Source organism: Colossoma macropomum, unplaced genomic scaffold, assembly GCF_904425465.1.
Source record: "Colossoma macropomum unplaced genomic scaffold, Colossoma_macropomum, whole genome shotgun sequence".
NCBI classification, from domain to species: Eukaryota; Metazoa; Chordata; class Actinopteri; order Characiformes; family Serrasalmidae; genus Colossoma; species Colossoma macropomum.
In genome coordinates, this window is record NW_023494795.1 from 16,735,558 (window position 1) to 16,757,167 (window position 21,610).

At 38.5% G+C, this 21,610-nt stretch overlaps 1 protein-coding gene across 1 annotated transcript; it reads right to left on the bottom strand.

Moving 5' to 3' along the window:
• Positions 1-3,400: 3,400 nt before the first annotated feature.
• Positions 3,401-21,562, bottom strand: LOC118816156 (ferroxidase HEPHL1-like). Its single transcript, XM_036582664.1, has 19 exons — positions 21,335-21,562; positions 18,829-19,073; positions 17,043-17,255; positions 16,072-16,275; positions 15,592-15,846; positions 15,193-15,364; positions 13,163-13,302; positions 12,203-12,334; positions 10,879-11,084; positions 10,556-10,700; positions 10,101-10,313; positions 8,962-9,169; positions 7,963-8,102; positions 7,723-7,845; positions 6,568-6,674; positions 5,076-5,295; positions 4,732-4,871; positions 3,601-3,763; positions 3,401-3,501 (listed from the first exon to the last, which is right to left on the bottom strand). The coding sequence occupies exons 1-19, from the start codon at positions 21,505-21,507 to the stop codon at positions 3,428-3,430; spliced, it is 3,273 nt and encodes a 1,090-aa protein (XP_036438557.1). The 5' UTR covers positions 21,508-21,562; the 3' UTR covers positions 3,401-3,427.
• Between the last annotated feature and the right edge of the window lie 48 nt (positions 21,563-21,610).

The following is a 21,610-nucleotide window of genomic DNA, read 5'->3' on the forward strand; positions in this document are numbered from 1 at the left end:
TTGCACTACATAAAATAATTAGATATATGCTGTCTGATGTCTGACATCTTGTTTTATGATAGTTTCGAAGACATTTTTGGGCTTAAAGTGTATTTTGCTCCCTTTATTTTAATCCATTCACGGAGGAAGGGTACATGCAATCCCCAAAGAAACCTTTTTTTTTTTTAGATTTATGACTGTTTTATCATCATCAACATTACATATAAACACTCAAAAGACATGTGAAGGTTCACTAGTGGTTAATAAAATGTAGTAGTAATATAAAATGTAAAATATAAAATGTAGATAGTAAATAAATGGCTTTACTTGTATTATAGACATCGTGACCCCTCCTATCACCACCACTGTAAGTGTGTCCACAATGAACCACTTCACATCAAACTATTCTAAATGATCATGTTTACACCTAAAGGACTGAATTATTCAGACATTGATCAAAATTGGTGGAGTTCCCCTTTGAGGTCTACTTAGGGATACAATGCTAATAAACCGAGAAGACAGCTAGAACAATGTTTAACAGCTTACAAGGAACAAAAAGAGAGACTTATTGAGTTACTATAGGCCACCACACCTAATGAATTCAAAGAATCTGCATCTCTGTGAAAGTGGGCTAAATTAAAGAGCTTCAGGCATCATGAGATTAGCCAATGTAGATAGCCCTGACCTTTTACCACTTAAACACACACGGCCACAGATTATACATGCATACTTGCAAAAAAAATCTTTAATAATGAAAACACAAGCAGCACATCAGCACAGAAGTGCAGCTCTTTAATGGAGTCACTATTGAGGGTGCTACACGTTTGTTCATGTGACACCTCTCGTCCAATGAGCGCACAGCAGCCGTGGCGCTCGCCTCTCTGTATGTGCCTGGAATAGGTGGACTTTGTAACCTTGCTGGTAGACCTAACCCTAAATCTGCAAAAGAATAGGGAGCAAAAGCCTCCTGCAAACACAAATCTACATCACAGACTGCATATAGGAGTGAAGGCAAAATGTCTCTCACGCCCTCTGGTGGCTGGCTGCAGTGCAGCTTTTAATCCCGCCCACTCCCATGAAAGTGAACGCGACTGAAACCTTAATTGAAACTTTAATTGAAGTTTACACATTAGGTAATTTTTGCCAGTGGTGACACTTACACAAGCTTCTGTACGTGCCTTTAAAACATACCCCAATATTTTTCACGATAAATTCTTCTAGAAGTTATTCGGTGATACTGAAAAAAAAGTGTGAGAACGAGGTGATTGACAGCTGGGCGTTGAGTTGATTGACAGGTTCGTGAGCGCGCAGGGTCTCTCCGTTTCTCTATAGCACGGACCACCGCGGACACGGCACGACGCTTTCCTACATTTTTACAGTATTGATAACCTGGAGTGTTCATTCAGAGCATTTTGAAGAAAAGCTATGTCTGATTGGACAGGAAACTGTTGAGTGGGCCTGCCAAATGAGTAGGAGTACCTGACTTAAACTCTCCTCTCTACTGCGCAAACTCTGGTTCCAGATTTGACAACATGGCAGAGGAAATTTGGCTTCAGAGCGGAAGGGCATGGAGCCACGTCGCCCTTGCTTCCCGCAGTCACAGCTTATTTACCAGACTGTAGTTGACCATTCAAAGGTGTAGCAGTCACAGAAACACACACACACACACACACACACACTATGTAAGCTGTTTATTCTTCTGGAGGATCCTGCTGGAGCCTATCCCAGCTGTCACTGGATGGAAAGCAGGAAACGCTCTGGACAGGTCGCCAGTCCATCACAGGGCAGACACACAGACATATACAATCATACCTAGGGACAGTTTAGCTTCTCCAAAAAAAAAAAAACAGGCTGAATCACTGGATTGGTGGCCTATTCAGATTCACAATTGGATTTCCAGTTTACCAAGACTGAGGGTAGAACTAGTCATCCTGCAGTAGTAACATTTAGAAATAGAGCACTATATGACGTAACAATAGATGAACTGACATCACTTCACAGTTTTTAAACACCTCACTGTCACTGCTGGACTGAGAATAGTCCACCAACCAAAAATATCCAGTCAACAGTGTCCTGTGGGCAGCGTCCTGTGACCACTGATGAAGGACTAGAGGATGACCAACACAAACTGTGCAGCAGCGGATGAGCTATCATCTCTGACTGGTGGACCGACAAAGTAGGAGTGTCTAATAGAGTGGACAGTGAGTGGACACAGTGTTTAAAAACTCCAGCAGCACTGCTGTGTCTGATCCACTTGTACCAGCAGAACACAGTCTAACACACCACCACCATGTCAGTGTTACTACAGTGCTGAGAATGATCCACCACCCAAATAGTACCTGCTCTGTGAGGGTCCATGGGGGTCCTGACCACTGAAGAACAGGGTAAAAGGGGACTAACAAAGTATGCAGAGAAACAGATGGACTACAGTCTGTAATTGTAGCACTACAAAGTGCACCTATATAGCAAGTGATAACCCTGATAAAATGTGCATATATATATATATAATATATATATATATATATCATAGCGACTTCTCTTTCGCAGCAGTTTAACATTTTTCAGTTCAGGCGATTTGACATTTATTGAACGATGGCTTGAAAATTGTTTTCGTAACCGCGTAAAGCAAACAACTTTTTTCGATTTTGACATTACACTGGATGAGATGGCAAAAAAGTATTGTAAGTGACTTCTATCACCATCAGCTCAGCAGGTTTTTTTTCATATGTTAATGCCTTCCTAACATTTCACGTTAGAAAGTTATTAAGGTATGAAAAATAGGTACCACCCAAGCCCACACACAAGCACACCATGCTACACCAATAGGCGTCCTTGTGCATCTGTAACATGATTAAATTCTAAGTTTCTCTGGAGAAGAGTATCTGCTAAATATGTATGTAATATACCATTACAGTTTTTAAGTTGCACACTACTCACTCTTCCCTGAATTTGAGTCACTATGGTGGACCCCCTGTTCCATTAGTTGCTTGGGTTCCTCTTTACTGGAAGATGTGGGTTTGGTTTCTGTGCTCATCCACTTAGAGAGAGATGCATTATCTACATCAGTTTGGATACATAGACGTTCTAGATCTCCTTTACACTTAGACTTAAATTCATGAGTGCCATGTTTCTTTTTTCCCAACATTTTTTCAACATTTCACAGGACACCTCCCATCCCAAACAGCTACTGCACAGTAGTGCCAGGCTGTGTGGAATTATGGCTACTGCATGCATTAGACAGGAGAACAGAGAACTGCTTGCATTTAGCTATCTTGCTTAAGAGATGGGATCATGCATCAAGTCTTTAACACAAGAAAAAAAAAAGATTCACTCACAATGAATGGATTATAATTTATTAAAAAGCCTAAAAGATACAGAAAAGTCACATTATGATTTAAACAAATGTAAAATCTAAAATAATGCACTTTAACGTATCTTTGGTACCAAATCACATGAGTCTGAGGGTGGAAACAAAGGCCAGGATGAAAATGATGGCAAGGTGTGGACCCACAGCACCGGCACCTAAAACACAGAGACAGTAGACTAAGATCAAGTAAACATGGACAATAACTCTGTCCAACAAGTAATTTCACCAATCATACTCTGAAGCAGCTGTCTCACCTGTTCCAGATCTGATGGTGTAGGTGGTCTCCATGCCAGCTTCAATGTGATCAGATACATGACAGTGGAGCAGCCATGTGCCCTCAGTATCTGGCACTATCTGTAGTGTCTGAAACACGCCCGGAAACAGGTCAAGCACATCAGCCCGGTGAGACAGGTCAGTCTGTTTCAAAGAGAAAAAAAAATAGAGGAAAGGCTTACAATCACATTGTTCATATTCTGCTCCCTAATTAAAAAGAAATTCTTTGGGATTATGCACAAGATTTACTGAAAGAGGTGCTAATTACTGACAGTCTATTGAGCCAGTGCCAATTTAGCAGGTTGTCTACTAAGAACTTCCATGCAAATGAACACAGGTGCAACTTTGTAATTAACATGACCAGCGCAGTATTATTCTCTGTTTGGCTCATGTGGAAGCCCGTTTCCGCCAGGTGGGCAAAGAAAAATGTTGAATTTATGACTCATTAGCTCAAACTAATAACATATCATCTCAAGATTTTAAATTAGTAAATAATGACTAGGTGAAAAAAGTTATTACTCTTCGAGAAAGAACTATTTCGACATAAGTAATTGTTTTAAGAAAACAAGACATTTCATTATTAGACATTATTGGAGATTTACATTTTTCATTTCTGCGACAGTGCACACAAAGTAACGGCTAGCTTCAGCAGTACAGAGTTACAGTTTGTGCTTTTAACAATTGTTAACTGACAAATTTTTATTTAGGCTAAACTTGCTTGTTGAGTGTAAAATATACCTGAAGTATTAGAAAATGGTAATATTGTTTTATAAAACATTGTATTTCCAAAATTATTTTAGTTTTTTGTTTCCTTCCTGAAATTAAAAATAATGTGACATGGCAGGTAATTTTCTCACTCTTGGTAAATCACAATAAGTCCTTATTATAATGAACTCCTCCCAGTATTTTGCACATTAAGAGGGAAACTCCTATGAATGCATAAGCAATAAGGCAAAGCACTACAGAGAATCAATTGGCACTCAAGGACTGTTTGCTTTATGGCAAAATAGGGTTTATATTTTGATAGGGTTATATATTTAATAGGGTTTATGTTTTATGAATGTGGGAAAGAATATGATAACATGTTATGATAACACGAGCTGTGCTGTCACCTTGTAGATGAAGGTCTGGCCGTGAAGGTGGACAGTGTGCATGTCCACTTCACTTCCCATCCCCAGCACATACCAGTTTACCCTCTCCCCTTTCATCATCTCCAGTCCACGAAGGTTGCCATACAGCTTGCCATTGATAGCTGCCAGAAGAAGGAGAAGAGCATGAGGGATTTCTGATAAAACACATTGGATACACTGGTTACAGTACAGTCTTACTCTACTGCTGATCCTGCCCAGCTCTGACTTTGCTCCCTAATGAGAGGTGGACTGATAAGATCCGATTCAGAGATGTATTACTGATCTTTTATACTTGAAGAGTGAAGGTTACTCTTGTAAAATCTCACCATGCATTTTGTTGCTCTCCTGGAAGTCATCATTTCTGAGCAGAGGGAGGGAGCTGTTGTAGTAGGTTTGGATATTTTCTTCAAGGTACCATGACTTATTTTCATCGAAGATAAAGAAGAGAAGAGCAAATTCCTGATCCACATCCAGCCTCTGTCTGTTTTGGCTCAGCGTCCCTTTCCTGCAGACCACTAGTGGTCCAATTAGCCCACTGACAGTGTCCTATAACAGTACATCATCCAACAACAACCTCCTGTCACTTGTGGCTTAACTTTACTTTTCTGAATGAAAAAAAATATCAGTAGTAGTGATGCATCAGTGTGGTATAGTAAGGCAAGGCATGTCATCCTATATATTGTTCAGCTTGATCAGCTTAATAATATCAGCCACACCTATATTGTTCCTTTGACAACCACAGACAATAGTATTGATATATTTCCCTGTACTTTGAAAAAAAAACCAGAAAATCTATCAACCCTAAAATAATTTATAATCCACTGGGCAGTCACTGAATTCTGACGGTTATCATTTTGAATTTTTGGCACAATTAAGTACACATCCTCTACAGGGAACACACTTCTGCACATTTTACTGCACACTTACTGCTTATTTGCTGAATTTAACATATAGGGAAAAAATAAAGCATAAAATGTGACACTTTATGTGTTATGTTTTTTTTTTTCCCAATATGATAAACTCAGCTAATGAATAGAAATTATGCACTAAAATTGGCCAAAAATTAAGTTTGTCACCTAGAGGATGTGTGTACCATGCGCCCAACCCATGGGCAGGATGGGAAGACAGTGCCCGAGCCTTGCATGCTGATGAAGGCCGCGAGTGATGGGAGGAGGACGTCAGCCACGAGAAGCATGAATGCGGCACACGAGTCCCAAACTCCATCTCAGGGCTTCGCCTCCTGTTCCTTAGCGAGGCTGCTAGACTATGCCTTACATTCAATTCCAGCGGCCAAGCTGTGGAGCTGGGGCAGTGACAGGGAGGAAGAGCTATGAGCTTTTTTCCCTGTTTGCTCAGGAGCACAAGCACCTTTAAAAAGAGTTCTTCTGTACCCGAAGTAGCACAAGACGTGTTACAATGTCTTAACTTATTTTCTCTTAGAAAATCAACAAACACCAGGGGTGTTCAAACTTTTGCAAACAACTGCATGACAATAATGCAAATACAAAACTAAAGCTGTTAAGGTCTAAAAATACAGGTCTTTTAATGCTTTTAGCTTTTAATGCTAACTAAAAAAAACTCATGAAAGTTTCTCATAAACATTTACTGACTGAATTCAGCACTTCCCAATGGCTTCTATTGCAAGTGTGTTTGAGTCATCAGGTAGAGGGAAACAGGTCAAAATCATTGCCTGTGGTAACTGACCATATGCTACAGATGCAGCAGATAGATTTCAGATTGAAAAACAATGGAGTTTTCCTTTAAGAGCAACTCAATGAGAAACCAAAAAACAGTCTGACACTGTTCATGAGAGATCACCTTAATGAAGTCTACAGCAGAGTAGTAGGCAAAAGTGATGCAGTTTGGATCAGACGTGCCTGGGCCAGATCTCTCTGGAACACTCCACAGGAAACTACTCGTGTTTCCTACAGACAAAGGTTACAGGTTATTATTAACAAACATCTCTAAACCTGATATTTTCATTTAGAATTCCTTACCAACTCTTAGTTGCTTATATATTTAAAGTCACAATATACACCAGGCCAAAACATTATGACAGAGCTGTTTTGGCAGCATGCAATGACCAACAGCATATCAGGCCGGTGATCACAAAGTTTTGGCTTGGACTCAAGTCCTGTAAGTTGTGAGGCGGAGCTGCTGTGAGTCAGACTTGTTATCCCAGAACATCCCACAGATGTTCAAAAGTATTGAGATCCAGGAAATTTGGAGGCCAGGGCAACACCTTGAATGTCGTGTTCCTCAAACCATTCCTGAACAACGTGTGCAATGTGATTATCCTGCTGAAATAGGCCACTGCCATCAGGGAATACCATTTGCATAAAATGGTTTACCTGGTTCTCAAGAATGTTTAGGTGGCATATGTCAAATTTATGTCCACATGACTGCCTGGAATCAGGGTTTCCCAGCAGAACGTTGCCCAGAGCATCACACTTCCTCTACCGGCTCCATATGGGATAGCCTTCGTTGCCCTCACGCATCATTGAGCCTTTTGCAGCAAACACCCTGTTGTTGGTTCGTAATCTGTCCTTCCTCGGACTACTGTTGGTAGATACTTACCACTTCTGACTGGGAGCAAACCACAAGCCTTAATGTTTTGGAGTTGCTCCCACCCTGTTGTCTGACCATAAAGATTCGGCTCTTGTCAAAGTCACCTGGGTCTTCTTGCTTGCCATTTCTCCGGGATCCAACTCATCAAATACTGGAAACGACTGTCCGCTTACTATTTAATATATCCCAAACCTTAACATGCACCATTGTTAAGGTGATAATCAATATTTTTTACTCCAATCTGTGAGTTTTTTCACTTCAATCTGTGAGTGCTCATAATGTTTTGGCTCATCAGTGAAAATGTTTAACAGATTATTCATTGGGCTATTTTCAGGCTTGCCATAGACAAACTGATTTCCACTTTTGTTACAGTGACTGTAAGGGACTGGTGGTCATGATCCTCACCAGGCAACACTGGAAGTAGGGTAGAGGTCTTCAGTCCATGAGGCTGTATGGAGTATGGTCGACTGGCATTATTCCAGAATGTGATTTGAAGAACCTCTCCAACCTCTGCCCTGATTATTGGGCCTAACAAAACACACACACACACACACACACACACATTCAGTAGCTGATTAGTTTTAAGATGGTATTCATATTATAATGATTAGTAATGATATCGATAAATAAAAGTTAAAACTCTACCCAGTATTTCCAGATGTTTCTCTGCAGACTGCCGTTGTTTCCTGATCTTAAAGGTGGCATCAGTGTACTCCCTGTAAACTACTTTCTTGTACTTGGAGCCGAGCCTGTTCTCACCTGTCCCCACAAATATACTGCCTGGACTGAGAAGCAGAGTATCAATTAAAACTTTAGAGAGAGAGTTCAACATTAACAAAAACATCAACACAAAGTCATTGACTCAACTGATAAACACTAAAAATTTATACTTACATTTAGTATGTATTTTTTAATTGCAGTATTCTGTATATAGTATGTAAAGTAATATATTACATACATTATAATATATAGTACAACTGATCAATTGATACTGATGACTCGTGGTTTTATCACAGATAACATGCTGACAGTTAACAATTTTTTGGCCATGACCTTCAGACAATATGAAAAGCATTTGTTGTGTCACTGGAATCCAATGCAAGTCACCTTGTGTTTAACTATATTGCAACAGTAAAGACAAAACTGATGAATCTGAACACAAAATAACATCATGATTAACCACATTTTAAAGTAGCCATAAAATAAAATTTCTGTTTTAGAGGGGGTCATCCTGTTAAACTGTGCATTTTTTGTTGTGGAATGTATTTTGATAGAAATGTGTATGACCAAAACCAGAGGTAAACCGGATTTTCTTCTTCATAGGTGAGCAAACATTTATAAAACCTTTATAAAAGTGCTTTTATTCTGTTTAAATGCTATTTTTATTGAAGCACACTTTTTTGATATCAAGAAAGCTGCAGTTTGTAGCTGTCCGTTTTGTCTCTTCACAGCTGTCTTTGTGGAGAGATGTGACTTGTTTGCACAACAGGAGGTTCTCACCCCAAACAGACATGTTTACAACAGATGTAGTTATGGATAAGTTTCTTTATAGGTTAGAGTGTTGCTTTAAGTCCTGTTTAGACTGGGACACTCTGTATTGTGCTACATCTGCCTAGTTGAGCTTTGCTCTGCTTGTATATTTACCTTTCATCCTCTGTGGTGTTGAAGTTCTGAAGCTCCCAGGTGCGCGTGGGTGAGTAGTCCCACTCGACCTCCTCTGCAGAGATGAAGTATTGCACTGTGGGCACAACAGGAGTAGCAGTCGAGCTCTCATTGCACTTCCTCACTCTGTACTGTAACTTCATCCCTCCCATGTAATGTTCACTCACTCGGCAGCTCACCTCAAACAGCCCTGCACACATGAAACACATTAACCATAGCCTTGAGTTCCCACGGCAGTGATTTAATAGAGAGGTGATTCCACAGTTGGGGTGCCATTTGTGTCCTACTGATATTACATTTACAAATATATATGTAAGTACATACAGGTAATAAGTAGAGGCAGAAAGAGGCAGAAAGAGAGGTAAGAGGTAAAAGACATTTCAAATAAAGTTGTCCTTTACAACAACATACATGCATGTTTCAGATAAATAACTTAAAACCTTAATAAAGCCTATCTACAACACTTAGAGTCTAAATAAAAAAAAAAAATTATCATTAAAACTTTTTTTTATATTTGTGCATTAATGTGTGAATCGCTTTAACATTTCATGCTTCAAACATCCTTTTTCATAAGTCAATCATCACTGATTATGGAAAATATACATTTTGGTTTAGTGTCCCACAGGATTTACTCAACCCACTTTTCACCCCTATGAAATATCTAGAATATTCCACCATTCACATGTTCAGTGGGAAGTTGCATTATCCAATTTTCTCGAGATTGTGGGAGGAAGAAAAATAGATTCTCTTATTCTTCTTGCTTCTTTATTTTTAATGATATTGTGATTTTGACTAACAATGTTGTTTTGAAAGTACAGCCATGTTGCTCAAAGTATAACATGAAGGTAAATGATTCATATTAAAAAATAATTTTGTGTAAACTTAATAAGATGTTTGTTCTACTAGCTAATGATTGTAGTTAACTTAGCTAGCTTCCTTGATAACGAGCTATCATTTCTACCATGCTATTGGTATCTTAGGGAACATTACAGCTAGCTTAGCTCATGTTAAAGTTGTTTGGACAGTGTCTTTCCATGGTTGGCCTACCCATAATTTTGACCAATGGCAAAAGCTCATTGGCTGTGTTAAGAAACAGTGTAATATGCAACAGCATCACTGACCGACTGTATCTGGCTGCATGAGTACGCTCAGACTGGTGTGTGGGAAGAGTGTGACGGTGTCACGGGTGGTGCCCTCTTTGAGAAAGGTGTTTCCTTGGAAGTGAACCCCGTGCACATCCACCTCCGTGCCAAGCCCCAGAAAATGCCACCTGACCCGGGCGCTCTCGCAAACCTCCAGACCTGGCAGGTTTCCATACATGTAGCCGTTTACAGCTACATGCACGCACACAGACACACGCATACACCAACAGACCAAACACACATTGGTGCCCATGTTAGCAGAGTTTTGCAAACTTCTATAGTTACATGATATTTATGCTGTAGACATCAAGTGTTTTATTGCAGTCACTTAAAAAGTATAAAACTTAAGGAACATCTTCAGATTTTACATTGTGAATGAAATTTAGAAGCCTGCTGTGTATCAATTCATGAGATTTTGGTGGGGTACATCTTACCATGCATCTTATTGCTTTCCACAAAAGCATCATCCTGTGGGTCTGATTCATTTGTCCCATATATCTGGATGTTCTTATCCAGATACCAGCTCAGGTTTTCATCCAAAATAGAGAAGAGCAGGAAGAACTCATTGTCTACATCACTCTTAGAATATAAAACAACAATAATTAATTCAGAATTAAGGGTTAAAATCCATCAGCTACCTATTTGAGGTAAGTAACTTCTCATGAAACACAAAAACAAGTACAAAATCCATATGGAAATGTTTACAGCAGTTATTATTACACATAAAAATACACACACAAGTTAAAACAAATCATACCTCGGTGTTATTGGAGCTCAGCGCACCTCTCTTACACACCAGCAGGGGGCCTATGAGGCCTGAGTTCGTGTCTCTGATGGGGTCGCTGGAGGAAAAGTACAGATAGGAGATGCAAGGCGGGTCGCTGTCAGAAGGCCCTTCCCTGACCTGCCACCTGTAGGTGAAAGTGTCTCCTGGCTGCACATGAGATCCATTTTTCACTGTGCCTGTGACCCAAAAATAATAACACTGAAATGTAGATATTTAACTTAATGAAGAAGAGGAAAAGCAACTATGGGTAGCTGCTGCTTTCTGGCAGTGTATCTTCATTGACTAATAAAAGATTCATTGGCGGTGGCAAACTGTAATATTATGATACTAATGAAGTTTTACACAATGTGTCATGATTTTTTATGACATCTGATAAGTTAGATCAGACAAAGTAGTGCCATATTTTAAAAATACTATCAAAAACTATCAATCCAAATACTGTTCTGAACTAAATCTGATTAATCAGGACTAATTATGTTCTCTTTTTATTCAAACATGCAGTTGGGAAGTGATTCTTTTTAAGTACTAATGATATCTATGATATTATGACATATTTTGGTGTCATTCATCATGATAATGATAAATATTGTCATATGGGCTGCTTTATTGAATACCTTGGTTAATACACAAAGGCTGTTCTAAATGTGTACGCTATTCCATTAGCCTGGCTACGCTACAGTTACAAAGGTCAGTGCTTTCTATCCCTGGTTCTAGGGTGTCACTGCCCTGTACATTTTAGGGTTTGTCTATCAGGGGAGGACAAATTACAATACTTCTGGACTTGAGTAAGTAGAGGTCCACTTGTTAAAATACCCTACCTACATTTCTACTTTAGAACAAATATCTATATTTCTACTTTTAGTGAAAGTACTTACTTGTGAATGTATTTAAGCATCAAAAGTAAAATTACTATTATTATAGATGTTGTACAAAATAGATTATTATAGATGTTGTACAATATTATTTTTATTACATTAAATACTAAGATAGTTGTCTGAACCAGGCCTCCTTAATCATCAAAATAATATAAAACATGATCTACAAAAACACAAAGTACCTTTACTCAGAGTACTACAGCTACTTCAACTCAGGAATGGCTGGTTAATTAGCTGATTAACTTAATCATTTGCATTAGTGTAAGAAACACACCAAAACATGCAGGGCAGGGTTACTCTAGGACCAGAGGAAACACTGATATAGACAACTTCGCAATCTAATTACCACCCTGAAATGGAACTGGGCAATGGAACTAGCACTTTCTGTGTATGTTGGTTTTGCATCATTGCCCTCTCACCATCCTCATACTGGGCTCCCTCAGATGCCTTCATGTATTGGAGGCCGTGGGGCTGGATACTGTAATTTCTGTCAGCCTTGTTCAGAAACGTGACCTGCAAAATGTCCCCAACCTCTGCACGCAGAACAGGACCTAAAGCAGAACAGCACCAAACAGGTAAGTGTTGCTTTTTTGATCTACAGGATGAATACAAACAGTTATCAATAAAAGAATCTGACAACATCCCTCTGTACATTTCGTGAAAAGTATGATAAGGCATACAATATCCTGCAAAAGTCCGAGACCACCATTCATTTACTTAATTTCCAATCAAAAGAAGTATAAAGTACAGTGGAAAAAAACAGAAAACATATATTTAAATTACACAGAAGCCTCAACAACTAAATATAATAATTCAGTATTTTCTTCTATCTTTTATCTCATATCTCATGTGAAAGGTGACAGTTTAGGTGGTCTTTCAGGTTTTACACAATTGAAAAAAAGATATTCTTTCTCTAATAATTCTTGAGCTCCAGTTTTAGAAACTCCTTTTTCTGTTTTACATTTATTTTCTTTTCACTTTCCCTTTCTTTATGCAAGTGGATTATCTTACATCTAATCCTTAGAAAAGAAAAATCCTAAAAAAAAATGAATAGTTTGTACTAATGGCTGACTCGACTGTAAATTAAATAAATGAAGGGGGCCCTATCCTTTGCACAGTACTGTATGCATTGGTAAAAACATTATAGGTTTTACTTAAATGCACATCACTGTTCTTAATAACAATAACAAAAAATATTCAAGAATAACTAGTTAACAGTTTATCAGTGCCTCTGGTTACTGCTTATCCCTCATATGAACATTGTTGTTGTTGTTGTATAACAGTACCATTTTAACTTATGGCTATATCTCCTGTAACTAACATACGTACTGAATAAACAATCCAAATTGAATTAATAAAGTGAAGAAAGTGACACCTACCCAAAATGCCAAGGTGGGCGTCTGTGCTAGTTTGCTCTGTCTTGTTGGTAAAAGTGTGATCAGTGTAAGCTCTGAATACCACCTTCACATATTCCCCACCGAGACGACCACCATCCCTCCCAAAATACACCTCTGAGGGCCTGAGGATTAGAGTACAGAGTACAGGACATTTTTAAAGACAAAACTATCTTTAAAGCCCCTTCAACACAAATGTTTCAAATGTTTCATTTTTTGTTTTAATAGTGATAATAAGCTGTGGAAAATACATTTATTAGTGTTTTACTCGAGAAACACATGTAAATTAATACAATAGGAAATAAATGCTTCAAAAAATTCAAGCTGCTGCCAGCTCATAACTGTGTCGGTGTTTCAGAATGCAAAATGATTGACAGCTGTGTTTTCCAGGCAACATAAACAACCCAGTTCCAGTAGCAGTGGTAAAGACCAGAGCTGGTTTACGGAGAGCACAGGCATTTCCTGTTTCTCCCATTACATCAAAAACATGACTGCAAAATGCCACAGGGCAACTCTCAGCCCTCAATGAATGAGGGTGAATGAAGCCAGATGTCTAACAACAAACAACAAAAAGTTCAAATAGTTTCTAACCACTTGTCTAGGACCTTCCTTTAATTCTGGAAAGTAAAAGGATGTATTTCACTAAAAACACAATGAAAACCAGTATATTTCCTTTCTTTTAATAACAAATGAGTTTTGGGCAGTAGGATGCTAGCATTACTGTTACTGAGTGCTGATTGACTGGCATTACTGCTACTGAGTGCTGATTAGTTGGCATTACTTCTACTGAGTGCTGATTGGTTGGTGGGCTGATTAGATTATTGGCAGAGTGAAGCGGTTTGCGCTTACTGACGTCATGAACGTACATGAGGCGCCATTAAAAATTCAAAGTTCAAAAGCTCTCAAAAATAAGTGTTAAAAATTGTGCTCAGGAAAAAATGCATTCTTCTATATAAAAATTGTTTAAGCATTTACAAACTATGATTTTGCTCAACTGCTCCATATTAACCCATTAATTCTGGACTCACTCGATAGAGCCCTCTAGTGTTTGATAAACCTGGACGATATTACTGAGTGGATATTATTCCCACTACATATTCTCTGTTTCAGCCCTACACATTTTAGCCACCCTCCCCTGCAGAAAAATAGACCACTTCCCACCACGCAACTGCTTTCTAAATGGTGAAATGGAGAACAAGATGTCCACTGGTCATTTTAGAGATCACATTTTACAGATAATGATGAAGAACCCAGGCTTTTATCTTATGACAGATAAATCACGGACATACCATGTCCGATATTTGAATGCTCAGCACTAATGTTATATCCCTAACTGGCTAACTGCTGGACGGTGCTTCTAAAACAGAAGTGACGCAAGCTCCCATTACGAGTCAGCACAGTCAGTAGCGAAACTTCTCGCGGGCCTTATTGTGCGACATGTCTGTAAAGTACAATTGTGAGGAAACACAGTAAGCCTTGATGTTAGGGGAGTAGCCAATGGAATAACTTTTTATTTCTACATTTAAGGTGGATGAGTATCTATCACACTTTCATGAATAAAGTTAATTGCTTATAGTAGGACCCTGCAACAAGTGGCTAACAAAAGTAGGGAGCAGCATCTAGCTGTGCTACAAACAACTGTGTAATTAACCTTCATAACATCACTGTTAAAAAAATTCAGAAAGGCTTGAATAACCTACTTGCTGGGAGTTTTGCCTGTGACTCTGAGCAGTGGGAGAGGAATGTGAGTAGGAGTTACACATTGCTAACTCTGATTAGTACTTTGGCAGATTTGACGTCATCTGCACCCAGCTTAAATCGAACAGAAGAAAATGGCAGAATAAGTATTTTCAAAAATCTCTCAGAAGGGAAGACCAACAGCATCTTTTTCTGCCAGTTCATAGTAAAAACACAACAAAAACTATAGTTAACAGCTAGGAGAAAATCATGAAAATGAGTGGACAGGGACTTTAAGCAATGACAAAATTATCACAACGGCATAATAACCTCAGTACCTTTGGCTTTCAGTCAGCAAAACATTGGTCAGATTGTCTATTCCTGATGGGGCATAATTCCACTGAACCAGTTCAGCAGCAATGTAGTACCTCCTCTCTGTCCCATTCAGGGAAGCCAAGGTGTCTTCCTGCATTCCACAGGTTGAAACGCGGAACAGCGCCTGCATACCATCTGCATACCATTATCATGAAAGTAGAAAACATCAAAACCATTTCGAGGAAATGCATGCTCTTCCTGTCTGATCACATTCTTTAATTTCTCAGACCATATTAAACGATCTTCAATCGTTAATAAACATGTTTTTCTCCTATCAATCAGTGGAAAATAATATGATTAAACTCTCCATTTTCAGTATACCTCCACTTCTAAAAAAAAAAAAAAACCTTTCTAAAATCTACCTTGTATGTGAGCGTTGACCTGACAGTTGAGCAGCCATATTCCTGTGGTCAAGGGAGTCATTTCTGCCGTGAGGAAGGTGGCAGGAAACAGGCTTACAGCGTCTACACGGTGTCCACGCATCAGTAGTGTGTGCCCGTGGAAATACGCCGAGTGGACGTCCACCTCATTGCCCATGCTGAAGAGATGCCAAGACACTGTTCGGTTTTGGCACAACTCAATCCCAGGGAGGTTGCCATACATATACCCATTAATAGCTTTAAGACAAAATGAAGGAAGTTATTAAATATTAGGGGTATTCAGATCAGATTCTGTGGTGGGTAATTCAGGCTGTTAATTTCAACTCTTCTCAAATGTGTTTACATTACTCTGAGATTTTCTTGTTTTCTTGTTCTTACAAACAGCAAATGCTGCTCTTGAGAGATTGAAAATGTCTACTGAAAATGTTTAGAAAAACATCTTGGGTGCAGGTGAACACCTACTATTCTTCTTGTTGGAAAACTGGAAGTCTGGATCATTGATGTCCACACCGGCAGGATCAGAACAGAATGTCTGGATGTTCTCCTCTAGGTACCAGCTCAGGTTCTCATCCACCACACTAAACATAAGGAGGATGTCCTGGTCTACATCTGTTCTTTGTACCTGTGTGTAGTTGCCCCCCCCTCCAGTTACAGTCTGCAGAGTTCCTATGAGAAACAGATCATAAGATTCAGTGTGGAAGACCAGACAACACAGAGGATGCTACAGTTATTAATGTTAGTGTTGGTTTGGCCAAAAACCAAATTTACATAATTTTTCTATTACTCCAAATATATTTGATCAGCTAAGGTATGTGTGGTGTTCAATGTGTGTTATCTCCATTTTTGTTGTTTTTCAGTTTTTGACATAATTTGAAAGTGCCTGTTGCCCTTTACATTGTGGGTAAATTTCATGATAAATGGACCAAAAGAAAAGGGCCAAAATTACTTGGAAGAAGGTCTGGTTTTATTGACTTACATTAACAGTAAAATATGTTTTTCCTTCTCCTGTAAAGTTACCATTTTGGTGATACAAGTTTTTTTTTCCAACAACAGAAATATGTAAAAAGTATTCCTGAAGAGTGTTTAAAGTAATAATTCTTCTAAAAATCAAATTTACATAATCTTCCCCTTTCACCTTACCCCATATACAGTCATTCATCCAAGACATGCATGTTGACCAAAGCTTTTTAATGTCGCACTGGAGCTATGGGGGCAAATACAGCTAACAAATAACAGAAGCTTACACCAATTTAGTGTCAAGCACATTGCACACCTAAATTGTCACCCACTTTTATCTATCATCTATAAAAATGGACAAAGGTACAAAATTTAGTCTTGAAGATGGCTGCTGTAACAGTATAACAGTATGCTATAAAGAACATAAAGTACATCAGTGCTACAAGTCACTGTCTATTGATAGCTGTCTGACACACCTTTCTTGCAAGTCAGCAGAGCTCCTATGAGTCCAGTAGAGATGTCTCTGGAGGCAACCACATGTGAGTGGTAGGCCCAAGTTAAGCAGTTGGCATCTCCCTGAGTGGGAGCGTATTCTGGCTTCACCGTCCAATTAAAGGTATGCGTTTCACCAGGTGGAACGCCATCATCCTGCTTCTGCTCTCCAGAGGTTCCATCTGGATATAACGCCCCTAATACACAGAACAGATGATCAAACCCAGCACATATTCACAATACACATGAATGCAGTCAATAATACTAAACAGATCGATATTGACTAAGTCTTTATTACTGTTACAACGTTTATTGAGGTGATCAAAATGATGTGTTTACTTGCCAGTCTATACAGGCCATATATGGAAACTAGGCAGCAATTTTAAAGGGTTGGAACATGGTTATGAAAAATTCTGAAAAATGTTTTTTGCACATAAACCCACACAAATGTCATACTTTGTGGATTAAATGAACAACTATTAAGATGTTACTTTTTGAATTTGCAGCACATAATTTAGAAGACACAAATCAATTTGGTATTGTATTTATTAACTCGTTTAACACCTACAGACATTGTCTTATGTGAGTTTCATTGTTACTCATACACATTGTTGCTGTTGAAAAAGTCCCTGTATCTCTATTTTTGTCACTTTACATTGTGTTACAATTTTATGATAAATAGACAAACAGAAATATTTTTTAAATTCCCTGGAAACAAAATTACATTGTTCTATAAACTTGCATTCAAAATTTTTTCCAAGATACAAGGTTTTGTTTTGCAGCAACGACACAGTATCATTTTAAGATGCACACAGTATTTTAAAATGATAATACTAAAATGCACCAAGCCTGTAAAACACTGCTCTTGTGTTTTGTTGGTTGGTTTTGGCACTGACTTGAGTGACTTCTACAGCACTCTATTGGAAGCCTATTGGGTTTCTTACAGTGTGTGCCCAGTGCTGATTGTAGTGCCAGCCTTTATCTGCCTCTGATACTTAGTCTAACACCACTGATCATCTTAACAAAGCTGCAATTCTTTTAATTCACACTAATGCATGCTAATAGTTTTATTTTCTGTGGTTTTAGGTGCCAGACATCTACTTGGTCCCAAAGTTATTATTTGCACATGCAGATATCCCAGAATTCAGAAATCACAGAATGTCCATGGCTTTCAGGCTCTAAATAACAAACAACAGTCTCAGAGACATTACCACAGTGCTCACATATGATAAAATACTAAGTAATTTTATGTTTTGTTTTGTTTTTTTTTAATTAAACTGCTTCACAAAACTCCAAGACTCAGATTAGCCAGTTTGGAATGTGGACGTTTTATCAATCTGGCATCACTGCAGCATCCCACTGCCAAAAGGACTAACAATGACACTAAGAGGACCCTACTGTACAGTGAGAAATCGTACTCCATTTAAGTGTCAAACAACATTATTGACAAAGAGGGCAAAAGAAAAAGGCTAGCCAAACCAAGGCATCATGTTGATGAAGGATCAGACATTAGGATTAAAGGTTGTTTTTCATTTTCCTCTAAACATTTGTATACATAAATACCTGTACACTGCTACCCTCTACTTCCTCATTCATGGACATTATACCAGATAAATTCTGTTCATTCTCATGATTTTAGACACAAGTATGTCAAAATCTACTGAATGAATGTTTATTAATACTCAATAATTGAAAGGTCACACACTGTTTTACCCATATAAACAACACTTTAGAGTATTTTGAGCTGAAAGAATTCAACGTAAGGTTTACCTTCTGAGTTTTTGTCATAGAAGACTCCATGTGGGTGCATTGAATATCTTCTAGACGCGAGGTTTTTCATGTGGATCACTATGACATCTCCGACCTCAGCCCTTATCAGAGGCCCCAGGTAGCCGAGCCAGGCAGGTTTTGGGATCTCCTGGGTGTAAGACTCGTCAGTGTACTGCCTGTACACGGCTTTCTTATACACATGGCCAATCCGATGAGGGCCTTGTTGCAGGAACACAGAAGCATGCCTAGAACATGAAAACAACACACGTTTCTAATGTGAGTTGTCTCTGTTACTCATTATGATGGTGAAAGAGTGTCAGCGAAAAACCTGTGTGAGACAAAATTACGTGGATAATACAACTCACATTTTATTACACAATGATTTGGATTAAATCACTTGGATAATATATACTAATTTATGACATGAAAAACAATTTTATATATGATTCTTTGGATTAAATTAACATAGGAACTCACCTATATGATATTGTTCATATTATTTTTGTTATATTAGGTGAAGTCAAATGTCTTGGAATAAGAACACTGATCTAAAACTGGGCTGGCGTTTCCACACAGCTTTTGAATGTAGGGCAAAATCTGATTCTAAAGAGACCTGATCTTAGACCTTATCTTTTGAGAAGACCTGGACCTTATCTTTTAGAAGTCACACTGTGCTCGGAACTACTGTTACTTATCCACTGAAAATATGTGAACAATGCACTGCTAGTTGAGATTCACGCTTCACTGCACGCAAACTGGGAGGCTAGTTTGGCCAGGCTAAAATCTGCCCTTTTTTCATTTAATTTGTTCTTTAGTTATCCTGACTATATGTTGGGTCATTGTCTTGTTGCATTGTCTTGTCTTTAATCACAACTTAAAGAAGGCTTTTAATTTTTTAACCGTTGAAGTCTTCATGCTAGGTCTTTATTTTCATCGTCAACAAATATGGGTGAACAAACTTCAGATGCTGCCTGCGTGCAAACGGCGCAAAATGACCTCTAACGTGTTCCACAGTGCTTGAGTACTCAGTCTTGGATAATCTAAAAGGTTATTTCCTCTATGTCTGAACCTTTTGACCTCATTGACATATATTTACAGTCATATCTTCTGTCCATGAATGCTCACAGATCCACAACTTTAATCTTTATATTTTCTGTATGAAAGCTTTTCTGCTGCTGATATTAACAATTCATGATTAAAGAATTTACAAATGATTTATTTATTAAGTCTGTTGAGTAATATTTAATTAAGTCTGTTGAATATGGTTGATTGGTCCTGCACCTTGGAGGCGATCAGTGACATCAGTGACAGTAATTGAAGTGTTTGTCTTCACCTCTGATTATTGTTCTACTCTCTGCTGCAGTTATTTCCCTCAGTAAATCTGCTCTTTTGCCAATTGCTAAGTACACAAGAGTCATTCTCTTTTTTCGCGATCCAAATTGTTCATTCTGAAATGGCCAGCTTGCTGCTGTAGTTCTGATGTTAATGATTTTCTCTCAAGCCTTCACACAGTCTGGGAAGGCTTTATACTATGTGTTGGATTGTATTTAGCCACAAGAGCATTAGTGAGGTCAGGTACTGACGTTAGATGTTTAGTTTTGGGTCACTCTACTTATTTGTCGGTGTGCCATCACTCCAAAGCTCCACAGCCTAATGCTGGGGGACTTTATACCCTTCCAGCTGACACTTGGGTATGGGTATGATGGTCTTAGGCTCATTTAGTTGTAGGTGTACAATAAACCACTTTAATTCACTAATTAGAAGGGGTGTTTACACCCCTTTGGATATTTAGTGCAAATAAGCAATGGAGACGAGGTCTTCTCAAATTCCAAGTTTACCATTTTTATAATTATTATCATTATTATTATTTGTAGTTGTAGTAGTTGTCAGTTTATCTCACAGGACAAGTTTAAAAAGCCCTTTTAAATTAAAATACATCTAAAAAATCAGATTACATTAAATTCCAAATAATCTGTACATGTAGTTTATTTTTTGCTTATTTGGTTTGTTCAGAGAGTCTAATATGATCTAATCTCTCTCATGACCTACTATCGGATAAAGTGTTACATAATCTGTCCCTGCGTTCATCTATGACACACGTTTTAACTGTTCTTCACAAACAGCCTTTTGTTAAAAGGTCTGTATTAGTGTCATTCCTGCTCTGAGATTTCTACTGTGATGAAATCGCCCTGCTAAAAAAAAAGACCATTAGAATCATTAGGATTAAAACTATTAGGATTAAATGGTTACCAACAGAAACCACTAGTGTCCTGCAGGACACCTTTAGATCCCATTAGGAAACCATCAAATTCACCTGAAATTAGTCACAGTCACATCTATTTTTATTTTTATAGAATGTCACTAGCAGGGCTCTGTAAGATAGTTATCTTGAGATCATGACCTAATTATGTTGTTATCTTCAGATCACAAATTTATGTTGTGTTGTGATCTCAAGATAACTTTTAAACGGTTTCTGTGATTTTGTCAGCAGGGCGGTTTAACTCACTCATCCTCTGCAGCAGTTTTGCCGTTGACACGGTTCAAGCCTCCCGGACAGTAATCCCAGATCTCCTCTCGTATGCCGATGTAGAAAGTTCTGTTGACGCCAGTATTTTGTCCAGTAACACAGCAAAAGCTCAGCAGACACGAAAGCCACCAGCCGCTCACACGAACCTCCATCGTGCTCCGCTCCCGGAGCTGAACAGCGCAGCGCTGAAACGGCTGAAAGCTATAAAAGATACACTCTACAGTTTTAGCTACGAGGCTGATGCTCGTGTGTTGA

Excerpts from the sequence above, each read along its gene's own strand:
- LOC118816156 (XM_036582664.1), bottom strand. The coding sequence starts at position 21,507 with ATGGAGGTTCGTGTGAGCGGCTGGTGGCTTTCGTGTCTGCTGAGCTTT. Across the intron at positions 13,303-15,192 it reads TTGCTGACTGAAAGCCAAAG|GCCCTCAGAGGTGTATTTTG; the intron begins GTACTGAGGTTA and ends TCTAATCCTCAG. Across the intron at positions 4,872-5,075 it reads GGAGAGCAACAAAATGCATG|CTATCAATGGCAAGCTGTAT; the intron begins GTGAGATTTTAC and ends TTCTTCTGGCAG.